The 22,126-nt window shown below is 34.2% G+C and overlaps 2 protein-coding genes across 2 annotated transcripts in view; both read right to left on the bottom strand.

The window, feature by feature from the left end:
- The window catches only part of LOC141901789 (uncharacterized), a 33,897-nt gene extending 17,154 nt beyond the window's left edge, over positions 1 to 16,743 (bottom strand). The window contains exons 1-11 of the mRNA XM_074789262.1: positions 16,572 to 16,743; positions 16,328 to 16,441; positions 16,184 to 16,255; positions 15,797 to 15,901; positions 15,532 to 15,599; positions 15,297 to 15,413; positions 15,179 to 15,229; positions 14,923 to 15,003; positions 14,696 to 14,788; positions 14,525 to 14,603; positions 11,912 to 12,040 (exon numbers count right to left, since the gene is read on the bottom strand). Of these exons, the coding sequence (XP_074645363.1) occupies positions 11,912 to 12,040; positions 14,525 to 14,603; positions 14,696 to 14,788; positions 14,923 to 15,003; positions 15,179 to 15,229; positions 15,297 to 15,413; positions 15,532 to 15,599; positions 15,797 to 15,901; positions 16,184 to 16,255; positions 16,328 to 16,345 (813 nt within the window). The 5' untranslated portion in view covers positions 16,346 to 16,441; positions 16,572 to 16,743. The remainder of the gene's footprint in view (positions 1 to 11,911; positions 12,041 to 14,524; positions 14,604 to 14,695; positions 14,789 to 14,922; positions 15,004 to 15,178; positions 15,230 to 15,296; positions 15,414 to 15,531; positions 15,600 to 15,796; positions 15,902 to 16,183; positions 16,256 to 16,327; positions 16,442 to 16,571) is intronic.
- Positions 16,744 to 17,265: 522 nt separating this feature from the next.
- LOC141902137 (uncharacterized) lies at positions 17,266 to 19,255 on the bottom strand. Its single transcript, XM_074789777.1, has 8 exons — positions 19,132 to 19,255; positions 18,969 to 19,049; positions 18,771 to 18,858; positions 18,413 to 18,453; positions 18,137 to 18,207; positions 17,900 to 17,982; positions 17,510 to 17,590; positions 17,266 to 17,363 (listed from the first exon to the last, which is right to left on the bottom strand). Exons 1-8 carry the CDS (start codon positions 19,253 to 19,255, stop codon positions 17,351 to 17,353), a joined length of 582 nt encoding a protein of 193 aa, XP_074645878.1. The 3' UTR covers positions 17,266 to 17,350.
- Positions 19,256 to 22,126: the final 2,871 nt, after the last annotated feature.

Genomic DNA, 22,126 nt, shown 5'->3' with positions numbered 1-22,126 from the left:
CGTTTCAGGGCAATGGTTTTATCATGTTCAATACTTCGATAATGTAAAGGGCCGTATTCCACCCCAGGAAATGACGAGACCATCAAGCCTATAACCTCTGCCACGTGTCTTATTTTAGGTTTTTTTGTGTCAATTGGTTGTTGGCAAGATAATTTAACCCTATCTGCTTTCTTCACTGTCAGTGAAACTGACATGTAGACAGAATCGAGCATGAATCCAATAAATTCACGCTGCCGGGCTGGCAGCAGTGCAGATTTTTCAGGGTCTGGATTTATTACAAATCCCAGATCCGTCATTAGTGGTGCCGATGTTTTAACATTACTAGCACAATCAGGAAGATTATTCCCTGCATATATATATATATATCATTTAATATGCAACAGATTGCTTCCCTTCCGCCCTCAACAAAGAAAGAGCAGGCTTCAAGCGTTTTGTAAATGCCCTAGGGCATGGACTTAACCTATTAGGGAAGCAGGTATACTTGTAAAGTTGACCATTAAAATAGAATTTCAAAAATTTTTGGTGCTCCACGGTTATAGGGATGCTATGATAAGCATCTTTTAAATCCATCGTTGCCATGTAACACCCTGGGGTCATCATTTCAGTAACAGTTTTAAGTGTATCCATCTTGAAGTGATAGTACCGAATATACTTATTAAGTTTCGAGAGGTTCAAAATAACTCTATATGACCCATCCTTCTTAGGTCTGACGATATAAATTCGCCCTCTTCATGAGTACATTTCGAAATGACCTGTTTCTTTGTTAATTTCAAAATTTCAGCTTCAATAGCTATGTTTTCTGCTGCGGAAAACTTTATTTCTTTGGGAACAAAATTCTGAATTGGCTATTCTATAAAATCAATTCTGTAGCCTCTGATCGTTCCCAGTATTTCCTGATCACTGGTCATTTGCTCCCATCTTTCAGATTTAAATCGGACTTGTCCTCCAATAAAATTTTTCCACATGCAATATGGCTGAATCAATTGTACTTTTAATAAATCGGGTATGATCCCCAAAATTAAAGCTAAAATAGTCATTATTTTTAACTATCATAAGCAAGTTATCAGCAGAACAACTTACCTGTGGTAAGCTGTCTGATGGTTCTATTTTTCTGATTTCTTTATGATTTTTTTCTTGTTTGGATTGAATCCGTTCCGAACGCAGTCTCAAATGTTTTGTGACTTTCTCAAATAATAATGAGTCCCATATCCAGAATATCTGAACCAAAATATCTCCCTCAAAAAACCTTCAACCATTCAAAAAAAACATAGGAATATGGTTGTAGGTAAAAATCTCCCTGGTAAAAATCCCCTAGGTAAATATCCCCTGTGTAAAAACCCAAAATATTCAAAGTAGGTAAAAATCCCCACTCGGTGATTTTCGAAGACATTTCAAAGCAAAATGTTTCTCCAATTTTATCAATTTGCTATGAGACAGATATGTTTGAACTGTGCAATGAAATCTTTCGTTGCGATAAATTCTTAAGTAAAACTCTTAGCATAAAATAAATTGTTAGAATTGATAAGAATAATACATTTTTATTTGTAATATCTAAAGATTCGAACAGGAGTATTTTTGAACTGCGGACTCTTGTTAACTGTGGTATATTTCAGCTGTGCGATGCCAAAAATTATTAGATATAATGTTCTTTTGATTTGAAATATTTTAGATTCAACCTAGTGTAATATATTTGAAATGTGCGATGAACCCTTTCATTAAGCTGTGCGATCACTTTATTTACCAATTTAGTAGTAATGAACAATGTTAATTTTGTAGTATGTTTTAATTCATGAACAAATGCTCATGAACGTCGACTGAAGTGGTCGTGAATACGCTCTCGCTCCATAGAATAATATTATGTCGACGAGAAAACGCAAAAGCCGAAAATCGAAAAACTCCAAGGATTCTCGTATCACATCTGATATGGCATCGCCAAAAAGAGCTAAACAAGGTGAGGGAGATGATACTGTTTTTGAAGGGGAAGATGAGGATCACAACGAGGATGTTAGAAGTGACAATACCGATAACCGTTTCATATTGGATGAATTAAAAGCTATTAAAAGCGGACAGGAGTCATTGAAGGGCTTCTTTACGAATCAAGTGAAAACTTTGAAGAAGGAAATGCTGGAGGAAATTTGTCAAGTTCTCAAGTGAACTTCAAAATAAATTTCTAGATTTGGATAGAAAGGTTCGTGATTTAGAGGCGCGCATAGGAGAGCACCCGTCCGGAACCGTTAAAGTTGGTGTGAATAACCCTGAACTAACTGTTATTGTATCGAACCTGGAGCAGAACCGTAACGAGTCCACATCCTCGGTCTTAATGTATGTGGACTTAAGAGTAAGTTACCCGATATTGCAGACTTACTTATAAATAATGACATTACCGTTTTTACAGAATCAAAACTAGATGATACTGATATTTCAGCAGCCCATTGAATGCCCATTTTAGTGTAGAAGAAATAAAAAAGGCCATTAATTTTCTAAGTAATAATAAAGCCCCTGGCGTCGATAAGATATGCAATGAGATTTTAAAGCATTCTCAGGATAAAATACTACCAATTTTGTTGGGACTTTGGAAACGGCACCGCAACTTCAGCTACCAGCGGGCCGCTGGTAGCTGAAGTTGCGACAGCCGTTTTTTGGCTGGTGTTTGTACTTTTTTCTTTCATTAAAGGCCTCATAGCCGACGTCATCGGTTTGTTTAGCTTCTCGTATTGCTTTTGATACGTCGTCACCAAACAGCCATCTAGAAACCGGGACATTGTCTTTGCACAGACCCCAATATTTGGGTTTTAGTCATGGCTTGATCGATTCCCGCCGGCGCATTGACAACTCATGTGATGCGCATGGCCCAGTAATGCAAGAGCATTAATTGATGTTTTCAACATAACATCGACTTCGTCCTTCGAGAATGTCCCGCCATTTCGTTTGGCTAGTAACTTTTCAGTTGTCAAAGCCACTGCCGTGGCCCCTTTCATTACTGCAGACCGCGTATTGGCGAGTTTTAAGTCACGCGTTTTTGCAGCGGCTCCTATTTTGGGCCAAATTTCCGTATTAATCCGAGGCGTGGTTAATGCCTCGCAATTTTTGGGTACCGGGTAGGTCTTTTCCTTGGCCCTCATCATTTCAATGTTCAGGGCTTTAGAGAACCTTTTCTCTATAATTTCTGTTAACCCTTTGTTCATTTCTGGCCCAGGGGTTTCATCGTTTACCTCCATATCGAGGAGTTTAACTTTAGACTCTGAGTCCGAGGGGTTTTCCTCTTCGTCCCCTCCATTTTCATCTTTTTGAGATGATAATAATAAGTCGACATCGTCGTCCCCGTTATCGGACGACATTTCAACCTCGGCCTCACTCTCATCATGGTGAGAATCTGACATGTCATGGCATGTTTTTTGCCTTTTCTTTGGGGTTTGATTGACAGTCTTGGTCATCTGTTGCCAAGCGTCCCCCATCTTTGTCATTGCTGTCGCAATTGACTCCATAGATTTTTCTATGGTGGCAAGTTTGCCCCAGTGGGGTGCATCTTTTCTTCATCCCAGTCCCCAGTGGGGTTCACAGGGCATGAGTCCCCCCCCCCCCCCAGTGGAGTGGTTATTTTTATTGTGAGGGCCCAAAAGGGCATCCTCGTCATCAGATAATAGCCTTTTTTTTCAGCCATTATTCGTAGATCAGTAAATATATATCCAAGTACAACCGCTAATAACAGTAATCCAACAACAGTCGAAGAAATTAAATCCAATAGCTATTAAAAATCCAGTAACACACAAACACACAAGAACAGTTCCAGCACACTGTGAGAAAAAAACGACTGATCTCTAGCGAAGCCAAATGCACACTGACTGGCGATACGACATGTGCTATCTCATGGGATTCTGTAGTGACCTAATTACTGGTGAGATAGAATTCATAGATTATTAAGTAAAGATATTGAAGAATTATGTTCTGGTGATTGTTATTTCATATATAAAGGTAAGAATGAAAAAGGGCACCATGATATATATTTGTTGATTCTAGAAGACAGCAACGAAAACTCACAGACCATCATCGATCTCACCAAGTTCATACTTAAACACAAATTCTTCAAATTCAACGGATCACTCTACACCCAGACCAAGGGTACAGCTATGGGCACCCGAATGGCCCCCAATACGCCAAGATAATCATGTCTGTCCTTGAAGAAGACTCCCTCCAAACACAGCAGTACTCACCACTTTTTTACAATCGCTTCATCATTTGGACGCATGGGCATGAAAAACGCAGGAAAAACTACTTGAATTCCACAGAAACTTCACCAACTTTCATCCAGCCATCGAACTCAGCCTCAAACACTCGCCTCTTCAAATTCCTTTTTTGGACACTCTAGTCAAAATCATCAACGGCAAAATCGAAACCTAAGAAAACTCCTCAGCAGCAGCAAACTATCCACCGAAGAAGACTCAGATAACAAATACATGCACCATGTAACAAATCTAGATGTCAACTCAATCAGACACAAGAAAGTGGATAAACCTATCGGCGAACATTTCAATCTTCCGAACCACACCATCAGTAACCTTAAAGTGACCGCGTTACATAAAATGAACACTTCTAATAAGCATTCGCGCGGAATCATGGAACAAAAACTTATTCAACGCGGTGATACTGTTAATCTTGGCCTCAATCGTGATCTAGGATTCATGTCTCACTACAGAACGTAATTTCGTTTGTTATTCGTTGTATCTGGACTTATCTCGAACTTGCATTTCTTGTTATTCGTTGCTCTTAGATACCATCTGTTTATTTTACTTTGATATAGTTTCATTTTTATATATTTCTCTTTGATTTGTTCTAGTTTGTTATTCCTTTATTAATTAATTAATTATCTACTCACTTAGTTATTAATTATCATGTCACTCGTCATTTATTTGTAATTACTCTTCCCACTCAGTTCTCTGTAATTAGTGTCAGTCTACCTATATATACTGTTGTTTTTCCATTGACTATACTCATTCACCTGATGAAGCTTCTATTCATTAGAAGCGAAAGCTCGTGCGTCAAATAAATAGTTAACCTATACGGTACTACTCGTCTCGTTACTTATTCATATTTATATATCAAAAAATTACTTTTTACATCTTATAATTAATTCATAAATTACAGGAAAATTATTTAAAGCAATTAAATATCCATTATGATTTCTTACTTCTAATTTGAAATTATCGAATCGTGAAATACAAGATTTAAAATCACATTCAGTTAAATTATGATTTATTTGCGTTCCAAATTGTTTAACATTTTTTAATGGTAGAATATTCAATAAACCAGAATTACAAATTGTATCTTTAGTTGCTTCAAATGTCTTTTAGGATCAATTAAATTGCAATGAATATAAAAGTACGTAAAAGGCATTATATTTGGTGTAGTATCAGTAATTGGAAAAGTAGGCTTTCATACGAGAGGTCGAGACACCACTCATCACAGCTAGGCCGAGAACAGTCAACAGCGTTGTGATACATGTATACATTGAGTGCGCGTAACAACAACTGCGCGCGGAAAGATCGATACATCGAGGTGCTACCGAGAACGGTTATTAACGCGTATGCTATTACTGTAGTACAGTGATTGCGTGTCAGCTGTGCTCGGATAAATAGATGCTGTGAGGCTTGGGTGAGAACGGTTAATAGCGCGCTTGTTATATACAAGGGGAAGTAATCCCCACTCATCACCACAAGTAATTTTTTTTCCTTATAAATGGGAGATAGAAAAGCATTCTTAACAACAATAAATAACAGAATAAAACCAGCAAAAAAACAATTTGAAATAAAAAAGTTAGTTGATGTTACAAAAGAAATTGATCATAAAATATTGAAATTAGAAAAGATAAAAACTAAATATGGAGAGAAAGTATCAGCTAATTTAAGCTACTGTAATGTTAGTACATCGCGAGAATTTAAAGTATTTTTACCTGATAAATGGGCTTCATTGAGTACAGAGGAATTAAAAGATTTAGAAGGATTTAAAATAATCTATCATGGAAAAAATGAAGATGGCCATCATGATTTAGAAATTGTTGATTAAATTTAAAAAAGATAAATTAATAAAAATAATGAATATCTAGAATCCAAAATGACTTATCTGGACAATTTAATTGCTCTGCATAGATAAACAAAAGTAGTGAGATAATTAATTGATTAAAAATGAGATTATTTTTTGCTTTTTTTCTAAAATATTATTCCATTTTTTTCATTGTCAATTTTGGAATTTCAGAAGTATTTTCATTTTTAGGGTTTTCTGTTGCTTCACAGAAAACCCTATTGAAATTCGCGTGATTATTATTTTTTTTCCCTTTTCCACATGGTTTTTGTTAAAAGTGTAAAGGCTTCCTTACCTTACCGCTGTCGCCGATACAATCCGTATGATATCCTTCAGCTCACTTCAATCTCCAGATACTGCATGGAAATTTTGATAAATCCACGTTATAAAGGCACTGTCGAGCCGTAAAATTAGTAGCCATGTTCAATTAGTAGCCATGTTGTGTTTTCTTTCCGAAATTTCTCTCTTCTTTATGAGGAAGAGCTATCGAATTATTCCCTCTCTTCTCCACAATCAATTTCAAAGTCAATTTTATGAATTTATTGCTCAGCGGGTCCGAGTCCAAGAGTTTACGAGTCCGGCGTTCGCGTGTCTGACAGGTTTACGGACATTTGTTTGTTACCACTTTAATATTTTTGATTTCTTGTTATTCCGGTTATTTCATTTAAGTATATTGCTGATCAGTTCATGTAACCAAAAGCGTCAATAAACAGATTTTGAATTGATCAAGTTTAAATCAAGGTCGTTGAGTCGCGGAGGGCTGCTAGAATTACGTTCGTCTCAGAGAGAGAGAAAACAAACGACAGAAAAGTATCAGGTGATTATCGATAGCCTACTACGGTACACACAGTTGACAAACAGTTAGGCATGTGCCAGTTGGTGCGTACTGGGAATAAATATACTGGTTGGTCAGTTGGTTCGGTTGTGAAGTGTGGAAGCTAAGAGAAAGCCTACCGCAGTACGGGTATTTATTTGTCTATAGGCCTATTATATAGAAGCCAATACCAGTAAGTACGTAGTTGTTACTCGTACGTGACTGTATGGTGATCTCCACAGGTTAACCGTACGTGAGTTCCCTACTAACGCCGTACGTGAGTTCCTCTAGTAGCCAATACGGTAAAAGTGCAGCTCCGCACCTCTCCGCGTAAACGGTTCAATCAATTACGTTAAATATCATTGTTTCAGATTCAGAATGTCATCAGCAATTCAGTACGTTGCCATTGGTTAATTTTAAGATATCTTCACTAGAGAGAGTAGAAAGATTTTAGCCAGGATTCTGTCATTCAGCAGATTGCGTCAATCACGAGAGGTGCGGATCTGCACTTTTACCGCCAATTACCATTTTTTAAGTACGAAGTTGTTACCCGTACGTGCCAGTGACTGTACGGTGATATCCACAGGTTAACCGTACGTTCCCTAAAAAGGCCGTGAGTTCCTATAATCTGCAAACGTGCATGCGTGAAAGAATAGAGTTTGGGTTAGGTGAGGCTAGGCTATTTGTAAATCAAATTTCATCCACCCTGCAGTTACGTTCTGTGGCACAGTGGGTAAATCACTGGACTGCAACTGGATTTTTTTTTTCGTTTGGTTTCGAATCCCAATATTGCAAGTCTGAGCGTCAACATACTCACATACGGCTAACCTGTAGAAATCACCGTACAGTCACGTACAGGTAACAACAGCGTTTTAAGTACCGGGTATTAAGTGAGTACGACAAGCCTACCATGCCTATGTACTACAAACACAACTTTTTCCCTCTCGTCGGCGGTCATCCTCCTACAATGATGTTACTATAACTGGTGCAATTATAACATGGATAGGATTTGGCCAGGACTAATCTAAAGTCTAATTCAGTCTATGTACTAATTCACTCGATAGGCCTATTTTTAAAACAGGAATATTTATTTATTACGTACGCATAAAATTTGCTTATTTCAACCCCCCTCTCCCTCTGTACGCAAAATCTGCCATTTTTTCATGTACATTAAGCATTACAGTACGTAATTGCCCTGACCCCTCCCCCTCCCCTAATGCGTACGTAATAAATGAATGATCCCACAATACAATGAAGTATTCACACGCAGAAAGGCTAATTGATTTGAGCCATGTGATTAAATTTGGCCGGGCCTTCTCTGACCTGCTGACATTAATAGTCAATGTGGTCACGGCTTGTATACCAGAAATCATTGTAGGCCTGTACATTTTGCTGTTCGTAGGTTTGGTATACCGATTTCTCCATTCTTGACTGATAAGTGTACGGTACAGCTGTACGCATTATACAATTGTTCCAATGGGAATAGGGCCTATTGATTGGGCTTATTATTTCCTGCTATAGAATACTGAAATAAACCTAATGTTCATTCAAATATCCAACATCGGTGAAAGTTTGATTACTGTATACATGTACTGTAGGTTTTCATGTTGTATGAATATTTTGCAGTTCAAATGGGTATGATGCTGATTCCAATGTCAAACGCATGAGGTTAGATGGTCAAGGACCGTCAACGCCAAGATATCTCTCTTCGACCGATGTTGTACCATAGAAGATCTGATTCTTTTAACTCAAGGAAAGTGATTCAACACGATCGACATAACACTGGAATAGGTTTGCAGTAACTAACGGTTAATTTCATTTAGTCCTATGTACTTTTTAGCCAATTTGGATTTGATTGTAATTGAAACTCTGGAACTGTTAACAAAAGACAAGTTGAAAAAACACAAGTTATGCTTGATTCTCATGTTCAAATTTAATTCAAATTTATTTTATTACATCATATTTACAAGGCATATCATTGGTTCATACAGTAATAAAAATTAGGGCAGAACAAATATTATTACAGAAACTCCAAAAAGGCAATGAATTTCTATAACTAAATGAACATTATTTTTAGCCCACTTGGGACTTTAGTCCCAGCGGGCTATTGCGTTCACTTTTCGTCCGTCGTCCATCCGTCATCAGAAATCAGTTATTTTAGGAAGTTTCGAAGACGCTTCAATGTAATGTCTTGATATTTGGGTTACACATGTATCTACCCTATACACATCTTCAGCCCAAAAACTGGCTGTCAGAATCGAGATGGCCGACTGGCAGCCATTGTTATTCGCCAAAATCAAAACTTTTTACACATTTTTGAACTTTTTGAGGGAAATTTTGAAGATGCTTTGATCAATTACCTTGATCTTTCGGATATATGTGAATGCCCCCTGGGCCCATCAGCATAACAAAAATTGGGATACGAACTCAAGATGGCCGTCCTATGACCTTTTTTAGTGTCCAAAAATGTCAATTTTGGCCCGAATTCTGAGTTTGCCATTTCTCATTGCAGTTTGTGATGGGTATTCTTTGAAAAGGGATGTTTTATACCTTTGATACCTGAATTGTTAGATTGTTGAGCATTTGGAACCACTTCCCAAGTGGGCATGGTGTCCCTGGACCCCTAGTTCTAATAACTCAGATCAAGAGTGACTCTCCCGTTTATTAGGAAACACACGCAACTTGTGGAATAGGTTTGATTTACACGGCTGTTCGAATATCACGGATACCGGATACCGGACACCTAAATACCGGATACCGGATACTCGAGATTGCGGAGTATATAGCGCATCGGGTCTAATGGTCAGCGGTAAACGGCAGTTCGTCTGAGAACAAGTAAATAATAAAAGGCCTAGATTATTTTCATATTAATACATAGGTATATCCTTTTCAAATACAGTAGTAGCATACAAAATAATACCGGTATAGACAATTCAATTCAGATTTATTGCTTCCGAGTAATATCACGATTACATACGACAGACACGGTAACAAACAGTGGAAATATTTTTTATCATTCTGCCAATATGAACGGATTACCGAATAGACCGTTACCGTTTTGGGCAGAGCTACTGTACAATACAAAATATCTTTATCATTCAGTTTCACGAAAGAAGAAGGCCATTTTAATAAAGCTAAGCTTTGACGATCTATATTTTCATGATCTTTAGAATAAAATTTAACATCAGGGTAAATAGTCACTTAGAGGTATGGTAGGTACCGGCATTCGACGAACTGATTTTTGAAGGTTATACCAAAACAATTGGTGTCCAGGGGTGTTGATTTGCGTTGATTTTCGACGATCGCCATGGACTCAATTTCATTTTTAGGGACATCGTGATTGAGAATGAAAGACATATCGTGTAGACATATCGTCCAATAAATAGAATATTATCCTCCATAAAATAAGAAAACGAATTTTAATTCTTTGTTCTTAAATACTTGTATTTCATTGGTGTTCAGCTCAACTATTCCATCGTAAATGAACAAATACAAAATGTAGAGATCTTTAAAACAAACTTTATTAGAAGAAACTTTAGAACTGCCAGACTCGCTTATGGCCTTCTAACTTGAGATATAGGGCCTAGCAGTACTCAGGGTTAGCGGTAAAAATCCCCAATTATTCAAAGTAGGTAAAAATCCCCCACCTTTTGAATGGAGTCCAGATTAGATACAATTTTAAGGTCAATTTATTTGTATTAATATATTCTATTTAGTTACGTTAAATAGAAATATCATGAATATAGAAGTTATCGTATTTGAATGAAAAATATAAAATTAGAAGTTAATTAATTTACAAAATCGCATCACATAGTAAATCACAAAAAAATTACAAATTGGTACTTCATTAATACTGTATCGCAGAAAATATAAGTTAAAAAGAAAAAAAGAGGTCATCGCAGAGTTCAAACATATCATGATCTTAAATTTCAAAAAGCACTCCAAATTAAAAGTTCATTGATATCGCACAGCTTAAATAACATATCACAAGTTAAAAATGGCTCATGAAATAGATTTTGAAGTTTAAAAAGTATTGTCACTAATTAATTGAGTAAGTTAGCTTGTCACTCATTAATTTTGAGTAAGTTAGCTAACCAGTTATTCACAATAAATAGTAACTACGTTTACTAGATTTTGTTTCTTTATCTTCGTTTTTCCTATAAATGATTTTTGACCATTGACTTTATTAAGATAAACTTAAATGCTAAACAAAATACAGTTAAATCCATACAAAGCTACAAATTTAAGGAAGAAAAAAATTCAATCGCAAAAAGGCAGAAATAATGATAATAAATTTAGTAAAAATGATAATAAATGGATAGTACTTGAGAAATATCTTGCTTTAAAATGTTCTCTAGATGTGAAGTGGGGATTTTTTACCTACTTTGAATAATTGGGGATTTTTACCTGGGGGATTATTACCTAGGGGATTTTTACCTACAACCGTACTCAGCCCTATTAATGAAAGGATTTTACAGAAAAACCAAAAAGGGCCACCAATACATATCCATCACCAGTGAAGTAAGATAATAAAAAATGAATATAACGTTTAACTCCACCTAACCAAAGAAAAACAGTATTCAGAAAGAAATATGTATAATATTGAGAAAGTATGAAGTACAACAGTGTGCATGAAATCTAGTGCAGGTCGCTAGAAAATAACAGCTGTGAAAATGCCAGACCTAAATAATACCAGGACAGAATTTTAGAACATTAATTCAAAGCTTATTACACTAACTCAAAACTGTAAGCTCAACTAAAAAAAATTTGGGATGTAACATGATGACGTATTTACATATATTATATTATTTTTATACATTTGCGTATTGATTTGTTATAACCTTCAACTAGAATTATATCAGAAAATAATGAAATGCGTTTGAAATACAATTCTACCAAATTCCGTCCTGGCATGTTCTAAGTCCAGAATTATCTGTGGTTATTTTCTGATAAAAATGTAGCTAGGCTTGTTAACGCCTACCGAAGATTTCGGAAGGTTAGGCGTACCTCATAGCGCTTTACCTGTAATCTTTTACAATTTCGGAAGACGGCTAAGCATACTTCACAACGCTTTACCTGTAATCCTTTATGATTTCGGAAGACGGCTAGGCGTACTTCACAACGCTTTACCTGTAATCCTTTATGATTATTCTGAAAATAGAGAAAATTGTTTAACATTTATGAATTGACTGCAGTAACATCAACATTAGATACGCTAAGTAATCACATTCTTAAGATTCTAGAAATGAGTTTAACTGAGATATCTGTTCTGGTGACATTTGGTGTTGAACCTCTGTACTAACAGAAAGGGACCGAGTTGAAAATGACCGATATTTGTTTCTAATACAATGCAAATTTAAGTGATAATAGGTTCTTTGGGGTTTATTGGATTTCGTTAATTCACCAGTGTGGGGATGTTTATACGTTCTGAAATCCCATTTTCTAACAATAAGGTCACAATTAGTTGATTCTGAATTACGGAACTCTTTACCGCAGCCATAACATTTTTTTATTAAACCTTGTAAAAAGGTTACTGAAAAATCATCCAAATTAAGGGAGTCGCATTGCTGCGATGTCGAACCTGAAGAACCACATCTCCTGGTTTGGTTACCTTTGGTTCCACAAGACTGTAAATTTACACTAGATGTTGCAATTTTAAATAAGTTTGTTCTTTTTTTACTACTTTTGTGCCACTTCAAATACTGACCAAGACTTGCTGCTTTTTCGGCAGCTGAAACTGAATGTGAACAAAGGGAATGGAAGGAAAACTGTTTACACGTACAGAAACAATTGCCACTTTGCACATTAACATTAACCGAATTATTTGTTATCGAAGTATCGCTTATAACACTGAACTTCTTAATCAATGGATTATTTGAAGGGGCACAGGCAATAAGCATTTGAAGATGACAAAATATTATCAGCTTTTTTCCAAATTGAAAATAACAATGACTCAATCTGAACTCCATATTTATCTTTAGCATCTTTAACGGATATGGATATGTTTAAAGATGGTATAGTAATCAGATTTGAATCCACGCGATTATAAAGTTCATGCATCGTTAATGATTGGACCATTTTCAAATGCTCTATGCGCTGTGGGTGCGTCAATTGAAATATATTTTTACAAACAACTGATTTAAATTCATCCCTTACGACATATCGTTCGGAAACATTAGAAAACGCTCGGTATAACTCTTCCCTTTCACTCAGAATCATATTTTTTAACGATTTAATAAAAGCACATAAACCCAACTATCTGTTTTGCATCCAGTTCCTCATTCTAGAATTCGTGCTCTCCGAAGAGTTAGTATAAAAGTAGGAAGGTGGATCACCCATTCCTGCATTTTGTCTTACATTAGAAATAAAACAACTCTTAATCATGGATAGATTTTCATTCATGTACTTTGAAAATTTTTTAGACTTATCTAATTCATTCCAACGAATTTCCAGTTTCTTAAATTGAATATCACATTCATCCGCAGTACGGGAATTAATCAATGCATTTATACTATCATTTCCAAAAATACTAGCTAGAATTTCATTACTAGAATTTTGATCCAGACCAATACTACTTAACTTACTTATAACATTTTTTTTAAAGTGTCTGGTACAACGTAAATGCAAAGCATTTGGAAAATAAGACGATACTGCCTGAAAAAGTTCGGTTTCCCCATCAGTACCGAAAGCTATAATGTCTTTTAGATCATGCTTTTCAGTTAATGTTCGAAAAAGGGTCCCGTAATCGTCTTTTTTCTTAGTGAAATGAAGCAAAACGGGGCCTGTGAATATAGGTGATTCTGCTGATCTTTTACATTGAAGCATTAAATTCTTATATGTGATCGGGGTTACATGAAACCTTCCAAATTTAAATGTGGGATTAACTGAAATAGGTGCAAAATCAATTGGATCAGATGAAAACTTAAACATATCATCTAACTGCTCATTAAAAAAAAGAACTGCAGCGACGTTGGGGTGAACCCCCAAAAACTGAATAAACTCCTTTAGTTCACCCTTAGCCAGGTCCATTAATACTGCTAATTCATCGTTTTCATGGCAATGAGTAATACCTTTTTTACTTTGTCTAACTTTATAGGATAAACCTCTTGTGGCTAAATCAGCTTGGGAATCAGCAGTTAATACTGACGATACAGATATAGATTCAGCAGATGTTTGTCCAAGCATATTTTCCTTAGTTGCAGTTACAATAGAGGGTTTAACTCTCGTATGAGGTTTTTGATTAGTCTTAGAATTTCCATGGGGTCTAGCAGATATCGGATGTTCTTCATTGTCAAATGAATACTGAATTAATACTGAACTGTTGGCTATAGTACCATTCTTGTCGGTTAAATACATTAGCTTCCTAGAATGGTCTACATCATATTTGTGCCTGTAGTAGGTCTTGTAAAGGTATAAATTACATTCAATTTTCTGCTTAGTCATGGAATATTTCTGACCATTGTTTACAATATTTAATATAGTTTTCCCTTTATGAATATAAACACCATTTCCATCACATTTTATATCAGCAAATGGAACTCTTTTTAAATCAATGATAAAAACGACATTTTTATCAACACAATACGGAACTTTGGTACACTTTATAATATTTTCGTTGAGTAAAGTAGTACATACAGTGTCGATATCCAATTCTTTGCCCTCTTTGAATATGGGTAATTGCTCGTCACCATTGTACAGTTTCATCGGAACAGATCTGTAAAGTTATTCAATTATTCATTATTGATGTAAACACAATATATTATGTATATCGTAAGGTAAAGTGACCAATTGTATATATGTATTTACCTTGTATCGTCATTTTCCTCACTGTCATCAGAGATTACTATACAGTCCGAGACATCTGTGCTATTAGTGCTGTTGGATGGTAAGTTCATAATCCTAAATAGATAAAATGAGTTCAAATCAGCAATACCGGTATAGCAAATTGGTATTCGGTCAAATAAAAAGATAACTTAAGTTCAGCTGAATAGCGAGAAAATTCAAAGAACTGCAGCTAAATTAAGCAAGCTAACTCGTCACTATTTGTTATTCCATTCATAACGTCGTCTGTACAATCATCAGACGATATTTCGATGACTTCCTTTAGATTTGTACTGAAAGTGGGAATTGATAACATATTAAAAAAATTATCATCGACTCATAAATCTTCATCAATGACAATAACAAATTTACTGATTTTCTTATTCTTCACATGTCACAGAATTTTGATATGATGTTCTAACATAGATATTCTAACATGTTCTAGATATTCTAACATGAAGTGCTTACCTGACATCAACATAACTTGTTAAGTCATCATCAGATGATGGAGGTTCTGAACTAAAATGAAAGGAAAAAATTTATAACTTCATCAATAAGGTTAGCTATCATAATCAGGGTGTTGTACCTTTCGACGCCTATTTCCTCCATGTATTGCTCCAAATGTTTATCGACCTGATGATCTCCCATTGCGGACTGACTGGCGCATTTAAAACCACAAGATATACATTTATAACTCCGCTGCCTGAAAAAGAAGTGAATGCATAAGAAAACTGCTACCATTTAAGGGACAACTTATAAGATGGACATTCCCAAAATTGATTAATCATTTTAAATGTAAAACCATTTTTTGAATCACATACCTACATACTTTAGATACTTTAGATTTGTTTTTCCTATTATTTCTTGCAGATTCTCCAAGTGAACTATACTAAAAATGTTGGATAACAATTATGATATAAAAAACAAAAAAACTCAAAGAAGTATTAGATGTTTTTAGTTATTCTGAATGCTAGGAAAGACATAAATTCAATCATCAAAATCGTTTTTGCAATCTGACCAACCAAACGTATATCTTAGTTATAATGTGGCCTAACTGATATTTTCACTAATAAAATAATTATTTACAACTCTTTTCCTGGCACTTTCCAGATGGCTCGTGACTATGCCAGGAATAAACTGGCCCTTGAATATAGTATCGCCACATTGTTCGGATGTTGTAGGAAAGTCACTCTGAAAATAAATAAATAAATAGTACTGAATTTTACAGAAACAAATGAGTAAAAAATAAACAACATTTAATAACTTCCAATTAAAATAAGTAGTTTTATTGGATAGTTGAGATTCTTTCGTAAATGTCGCACATGTAAGGAGTAAAAATCTGTCAGCAAAATCTATGTTGTGAATAAAACGTTTGAGTTTGTTTTGGCTAAGGATGTTTTTTTTTCTTTGGTAACAGTTGCTCTGTCTACCACTAACAACATCATAAAATCTGTATAAACACTTGTATCTCACCTCAATCTTTTCGTAAACCATGAGATACGTTTCCATCGCAAAGTCTAATGGGTCAAAATATATCTTTTCAACCTGAAAATAATAAGTAATCTATTAAATGGTTAGAATGATCAATTCTCATAACCAGATGCACTGGATACTAACATTCCTATCATCAAACATATACCAATCATTAGAAATATTCGAAACATTTCTGTAGTGGCCAGATGTGGCAGAGTCTCCACTGTGTAATATGACACTCCTGAGGGAATATCGGATCTAAAAAATCAAGGCAAAATATTCAAATATAACAATCTTGGCCCACTAATAATTATCAAAATTGAAAGCGAGATAATGATTCGCTAATAATTGAAATATAAAATTATCAAAATCGGAAATGACATCATACCAGCTGGTTTCCTGCCTGAGCAGTTAAACCTTTAGGCACATTGACTGGATGATTCAGTCTTCGAACAGATGAGGATGTCAGATCAAAGGAAGACCTTAAGTATAAAGAAGCATAATTTTTTCCATAATATAAAACTTTTCAATAACATTTTCGATACAAATTTATAACTTGCATTTACCCAGCAATGCATAAGTGCAATGAGTTACAGGTTAATCATATCCTGAACACAGAAAGCAGCAGCTTTGATGATCAAAATGGATAGAGATTAGTGCAGAATTATATGATAACTTTGAAATTACCCACAAATTTTAAGTGAACAAGTGTGCTTTACTCCATATGTTAATCACATGTTTTTGTAACCAACCTATACAAAGCTTAGCAAAGGTAGCAAGTTTTCAAAATTGTATATGCTGATTTCATATCATACAGCTTCAAAGTTGATGGTATTTCATGGACATTTGATCAAAAATTATGATCGTTTATTGATGTACCAAGATATCTAAAAAAAATATATCCAGTATCTCTATTGTCTTATCAGTCAAATTTCATAACCTCTTGAAAACTTGTAACCTTGTAAATATCAAGTGCATAACACTAAAGAAATTAGAATGTATATGTAGTGTATATCATACAACACATTATCTCATCATACGACATATTTACAATATATTTAGGGAACCTTTCGATATTTGGTTCAGGGCTTAGGTAACTAAGGAATAAATGATATCACATGAGGTTTATCATATAACGCTTTTGCAAATCTAATACAAACTGTGTCCTCAAAAGTTTTCTCTGAAAATCAAAAGATATAATAATGAAGTGCAGATAATAACTGTATGAGAAGTTCTTGTTTAACATGCACTTTAATAAGATGAGATATTTCGAGTTAACAAAAATTGATGCTGGTTGCATCAGCACTTGCAAAACTACAAACATACCGTTTCAAATGCAATATAAAGTATTTTCCCGAAGATGGAAAACACAACTTTTTTTCCTGGAGAGCCTGAGTAGATCCACATCTGTAATGAAAACGTATAAAAGTTATCACTATGCATAACGGGATCATTCATTTATTACTAAACCCCCCTCCCCATGTACGCAATATCGGCCATTTTTTCATATACATCAAGCATTACAGTAAGCAATTGCACTTACACCTCACTCTCCCCTAATGTGTACGTAAATAAATGAATGACCCCTAAGTATACTTTACTTGTCTTCATGAGTAAGCACTGCAAAATGGCTGGATAAAGTTTTCAAATCATCCATATGAAAAAGATGCACTTGCTTCTTAAACGGTTTATTGGTTTATTCAAATAATGACATACCCGCAATGAAAATTTATTTTTTCTTGCATTACTTCCATTTTGAGGGATTCCAGTATGTCTACCACTGGTTCAAATTTACGATCCTAGAATAAGTAACAAAAAACCCTTTAACACAGCCAATGAATGCAATATTCTATTTACTTTCTCACATCAGAATATAAATATAAAATTTATAATCACTATTCACTATTTTTAATCCTGTGATTTTATGTGAATGTTGCTTTAAAAATGACTTACCAAGCACGACAAAGACACAATAGGAATGGAAGTACCCCTTGTTCTTTTTTCGCTGCATTTAACACACGAAGCTGAAAATTGAAATGATGATGAAAATTAAGTGTATGAAACGGAGTGGGATTTACAATAGAGTCTAAGCTAAGTAATTTGAAAGCGTTTCAATGATTTTTGATTCATCATTTATTTAATTTAGGTCTATTCCATATATCAAACGTGTATGCAAAAATAGAATCAGCCAAAATCAATTTAAAATCCATGAAAACAACTTCAACATACTTGATTCATTCCACGTACTTTGAAACATGTCCAACAGAGACCTGAAAGTATAATTAGTCATACCATATGTATGATAAATAATGATGTAAGGCTAAAAAAATTATACCTTGTTTCTCATTTCTGCTGAGCTTCTGGCCGCCTATCTACCCTGTACATTACTTTTTTACAATCGTGATCAGGCTAACCATAATAACAGATCCGGCAGCTATAGAAATGAACTGTACAATTTTTTTTTTACAAAAGTGACCCGTTTAAGTTTAATAATGTGTCCTAGTTCGACAGCTCATCTTTTAAGCTTAAAAGAAAAATAAACTAGGTCGCTTAGCTTCAACTATTTTAAAGAATTTGTGTTACTTACGGATCTTCTCCAGAAACTTTTGTCAAGAGTCCTCGAAGGAACTCTTCAGCATCTTGCTGATCAGTCATTCTTGCACCAGGTATAATATCTGGAATCAATATTAATAACACTATTTCAAAATGACCTAGTTCATTTTGCTCCTTTTACATTCAATTTTACAATACTCGGCAGTCGAAATTTGTGTAAAAGAGTTATTACCACTAATCAAGTGGTACAGCTCTTCATTGTACCCGTTAAAACAATGCCACAGAATACACCGAATACATTCGTCATCCATACCTGTAACCAAACAACACAACAAAAAAAACTATTAACTAAATTCAATAAGAAAACAAGTTTTTCCTCCAGCTGAAATACTTACATTCCACTGTTGTGGCATGTTGTTCGATTTTTGATAAAAAATCTGGCACCGATTTCAGCACTTGAACGACGACATTCAAATAACAGCAACTGTTGTTTAAGTTAGGCAGACCGGAAGGCACCATAGTTAAACCTACAAAATAACGAAAGATGTATTGCTCAAATATAAGCGGTAGGCCTATCCAAATAGCGGCATTTTTTTTATTAATTATTATGAGATAGGCCTTTTAAAGGCTAGCTAGGTCTACTGTATGTTTAAAATTAAAGGCCTAATCAGATCAGCATTTAAATTAATATTATTACGAGATACGATAGGCCGACGACGATAGACTAACTAATAGTAGGGCCAATACATAGTATTAGCCTTATTATTAGTTAGTCTATCGTAATAGTAACTATTAGTACACCGGTGGTACTTGTCTGTCTGTCAAGAAGAAGTGAGCCGCTCCCTCTCCTCGCTCACTCTACTCTTAAAAAACCCACTCATAACTTTCTCTCAGCAGTCGCGGCCGCTTCGTCAGTGAATAGGCCAACATATATATATTTGATCTGTTGCATAGTATTGACATTAACGGCCTACTTACCGGAAAATGAAGATTGAGATCGATTGAGATTGAAAACGTGAAAGCAGGCTGTAACGCAGGCTAGCATTAAGACAAATAAGTTTGTTAGCCGCTGTAACAATTTGACATAAATAAATTGTATGTCGCGGCAGTACTACTTACAACAGCACGGAAACGACTCCTTAGACACGATGCGTTATATACTCCGCAATCTCGAGTATCCGGTATCCGGTATTTCGGTGTCCGGTATCCGTGATATTCGAACAGCCGATTTACACACATGTTGCAGGTATCAATTGTTTATCACTATAGAATTTGTAATCCATAAAAGCCAAAATCAACATCAGCCGGAAACCCAGACCAAATCAATTCATAATTTATTGATTGAATCTACACTACAATATATGTATTTATTCAAATATTTCAATAAAAACATTAACTTCTTAAATCTATTCTAAATCATAATACGTTCTTATCTGTGCATTAACTCAATCTATCGGCTCAGCAGGTGCTTAAGATGAGTTCTTAATAGGACAGATCCATTTTTAAGGATGGTGATAATACAGTATCATGATGTTTGAATGCCAAAATAAATGCCTAGTCAAATATATTAATATTTGTGATTGTACGTCCGCGTATGTTCAGTTTCAAAGCTGAATCATATTTGACGTTTACACAGTGGTAGCATATTAGGTTCGAATCTGTCAATGCATTTTATTCTATGTATCGATATTTCAAATTACTACAATTCCCATCATTCTGAATGGCTTTACAGAAAACCCGTCATCGCTGCTTTGCAGCTATATTTAATATCAATAGTTTCAGAATTATTAATATCATAAATTTTATTTGATTTCTTATACCAACTACACCCAATCAAAATGAATACAATTACAAATCCAGTTGCAAAATATAGATATTTAGCAAATATTCTATTATTAGAAGGAGTAGAAATAACAATATTTTCACCATTTTTATTACTTATTTTTTCTTTTACAGCTTTTTTATATTCTTGTGATTTAATTCCTAATTGCCGAGACCATTCAATTTGTTTCTGAGTTCTCGGTTTTTTCTTCACAGTTAATTCCTTCACTTCTTCCACTTCGCTCATTTATTATAGAAAAATTTTTACTTTCAATATTTGAAAATGTTATAACTCCAGTTGATAATAATGTCATAAATCCACCTAATTGAAATGATAAATATCCAATCCATTTATTTAATTCAGTCATAACTAAATAATCATTTTTTAAATCAGCATATAATCTATTTTCATCTTGAATTGGCAGCATATAATTACATAATTTACTATAACCTTTTACTACATTTTCTGATATCGCGTCATTAATTCTAGCTGTTCTCGTTGTTTCATAAATCTTAAATAATCTAATAATTTCATCTGATTTCGTTGTATCTAATTGATTATAAGTTAGATTTTTACCGATAAAATTTTTACATTTTCCAGATGCTATTAATATTTCTAATTGATGTTTACAATAAAGATAATATTCATAATTATTATTTGTTGTAACATTCTTTAAAGCACCATCATCTGGAGTTAATTTTGTTTCTGTTATTCCTAAATCATCTAAAGTTTTTTCAATTGGAACATCGCCATTTTTAGATTTTATTTTCTTTTCACCTCCCATTTATATAACAAAAAAATTAGTTGTGATGTTGCAACTAGAATTTAACTAGAATTTAACTCAAAATCAACTAGATTAACAAACTAGTTGAATTATTATTGTTTTTATTTATTTCTTGTTAAATCTAGTTATTTTTGTTCCAACTACCAATAACTAGAATTCAACTAGAATGTAACTAAAAATATACTAGATTAACAAGCTAGTTAAAATATTGTTGAATTTTATTTGATTTTTGTTTCAAATACCACTAACTAGAATTCAACTATAATGTAACTAAATATGTAATAGATTAACAAGCTAGTTGAATTTAAATAAATTCATATTTAAATGGGTGTTGTAATCTAAATAGTAATTTTGATCTTTTATTATTTTTCAATTTATCCATATATTCATTATGTAAATCATGTGGAATAATATCATTTTCCTCAAGTGCATTTTTCATCGATTTTCTATCTTTATTGTAGAATAAAACTAAAAATCTAATGTTTGCTCTAAAATCTTTAACAATTGAATTATATTTTTGATTTAAAACCCTACTTGTTATCCCAAAATGTCTACCAGAAAAAGCTAAATAACATAACTCACTCTCTCTAATTTTTGAATCATGTAAATTTGCACAATCATCTATAATGAATAATGTATTTGATCCTTTATAAATATCAATTGCTATTTTTATACAATTATCAAAATTTTCTTTTACTGTTTTAGGATCTAATATAATAAATTTATTATTTCTAGTAATATTTCTATCATAAGTTTGGTTAAATTCATATGTTGGACAAAATAA

This window comes from Tubulanus polymorphus, chromosome 3 (genome assembly GCF_964204645.1).
Source record: "Tubulanus polymorphus chromosome 3, tnTubPoly1.2, whole genome shotgun sequence".
NCBI classification, from domain to species: domain Eukaryota; kingdom Metazoa; phylum Nemertea; class Palaeonemertea; order Tubulaniformes; family Tubulanidae; genus Tubulanus; species Tubulanus polymorphus.
This window is presented reverse-complemented; position numbering and strand designations above follow the sequence as displayed.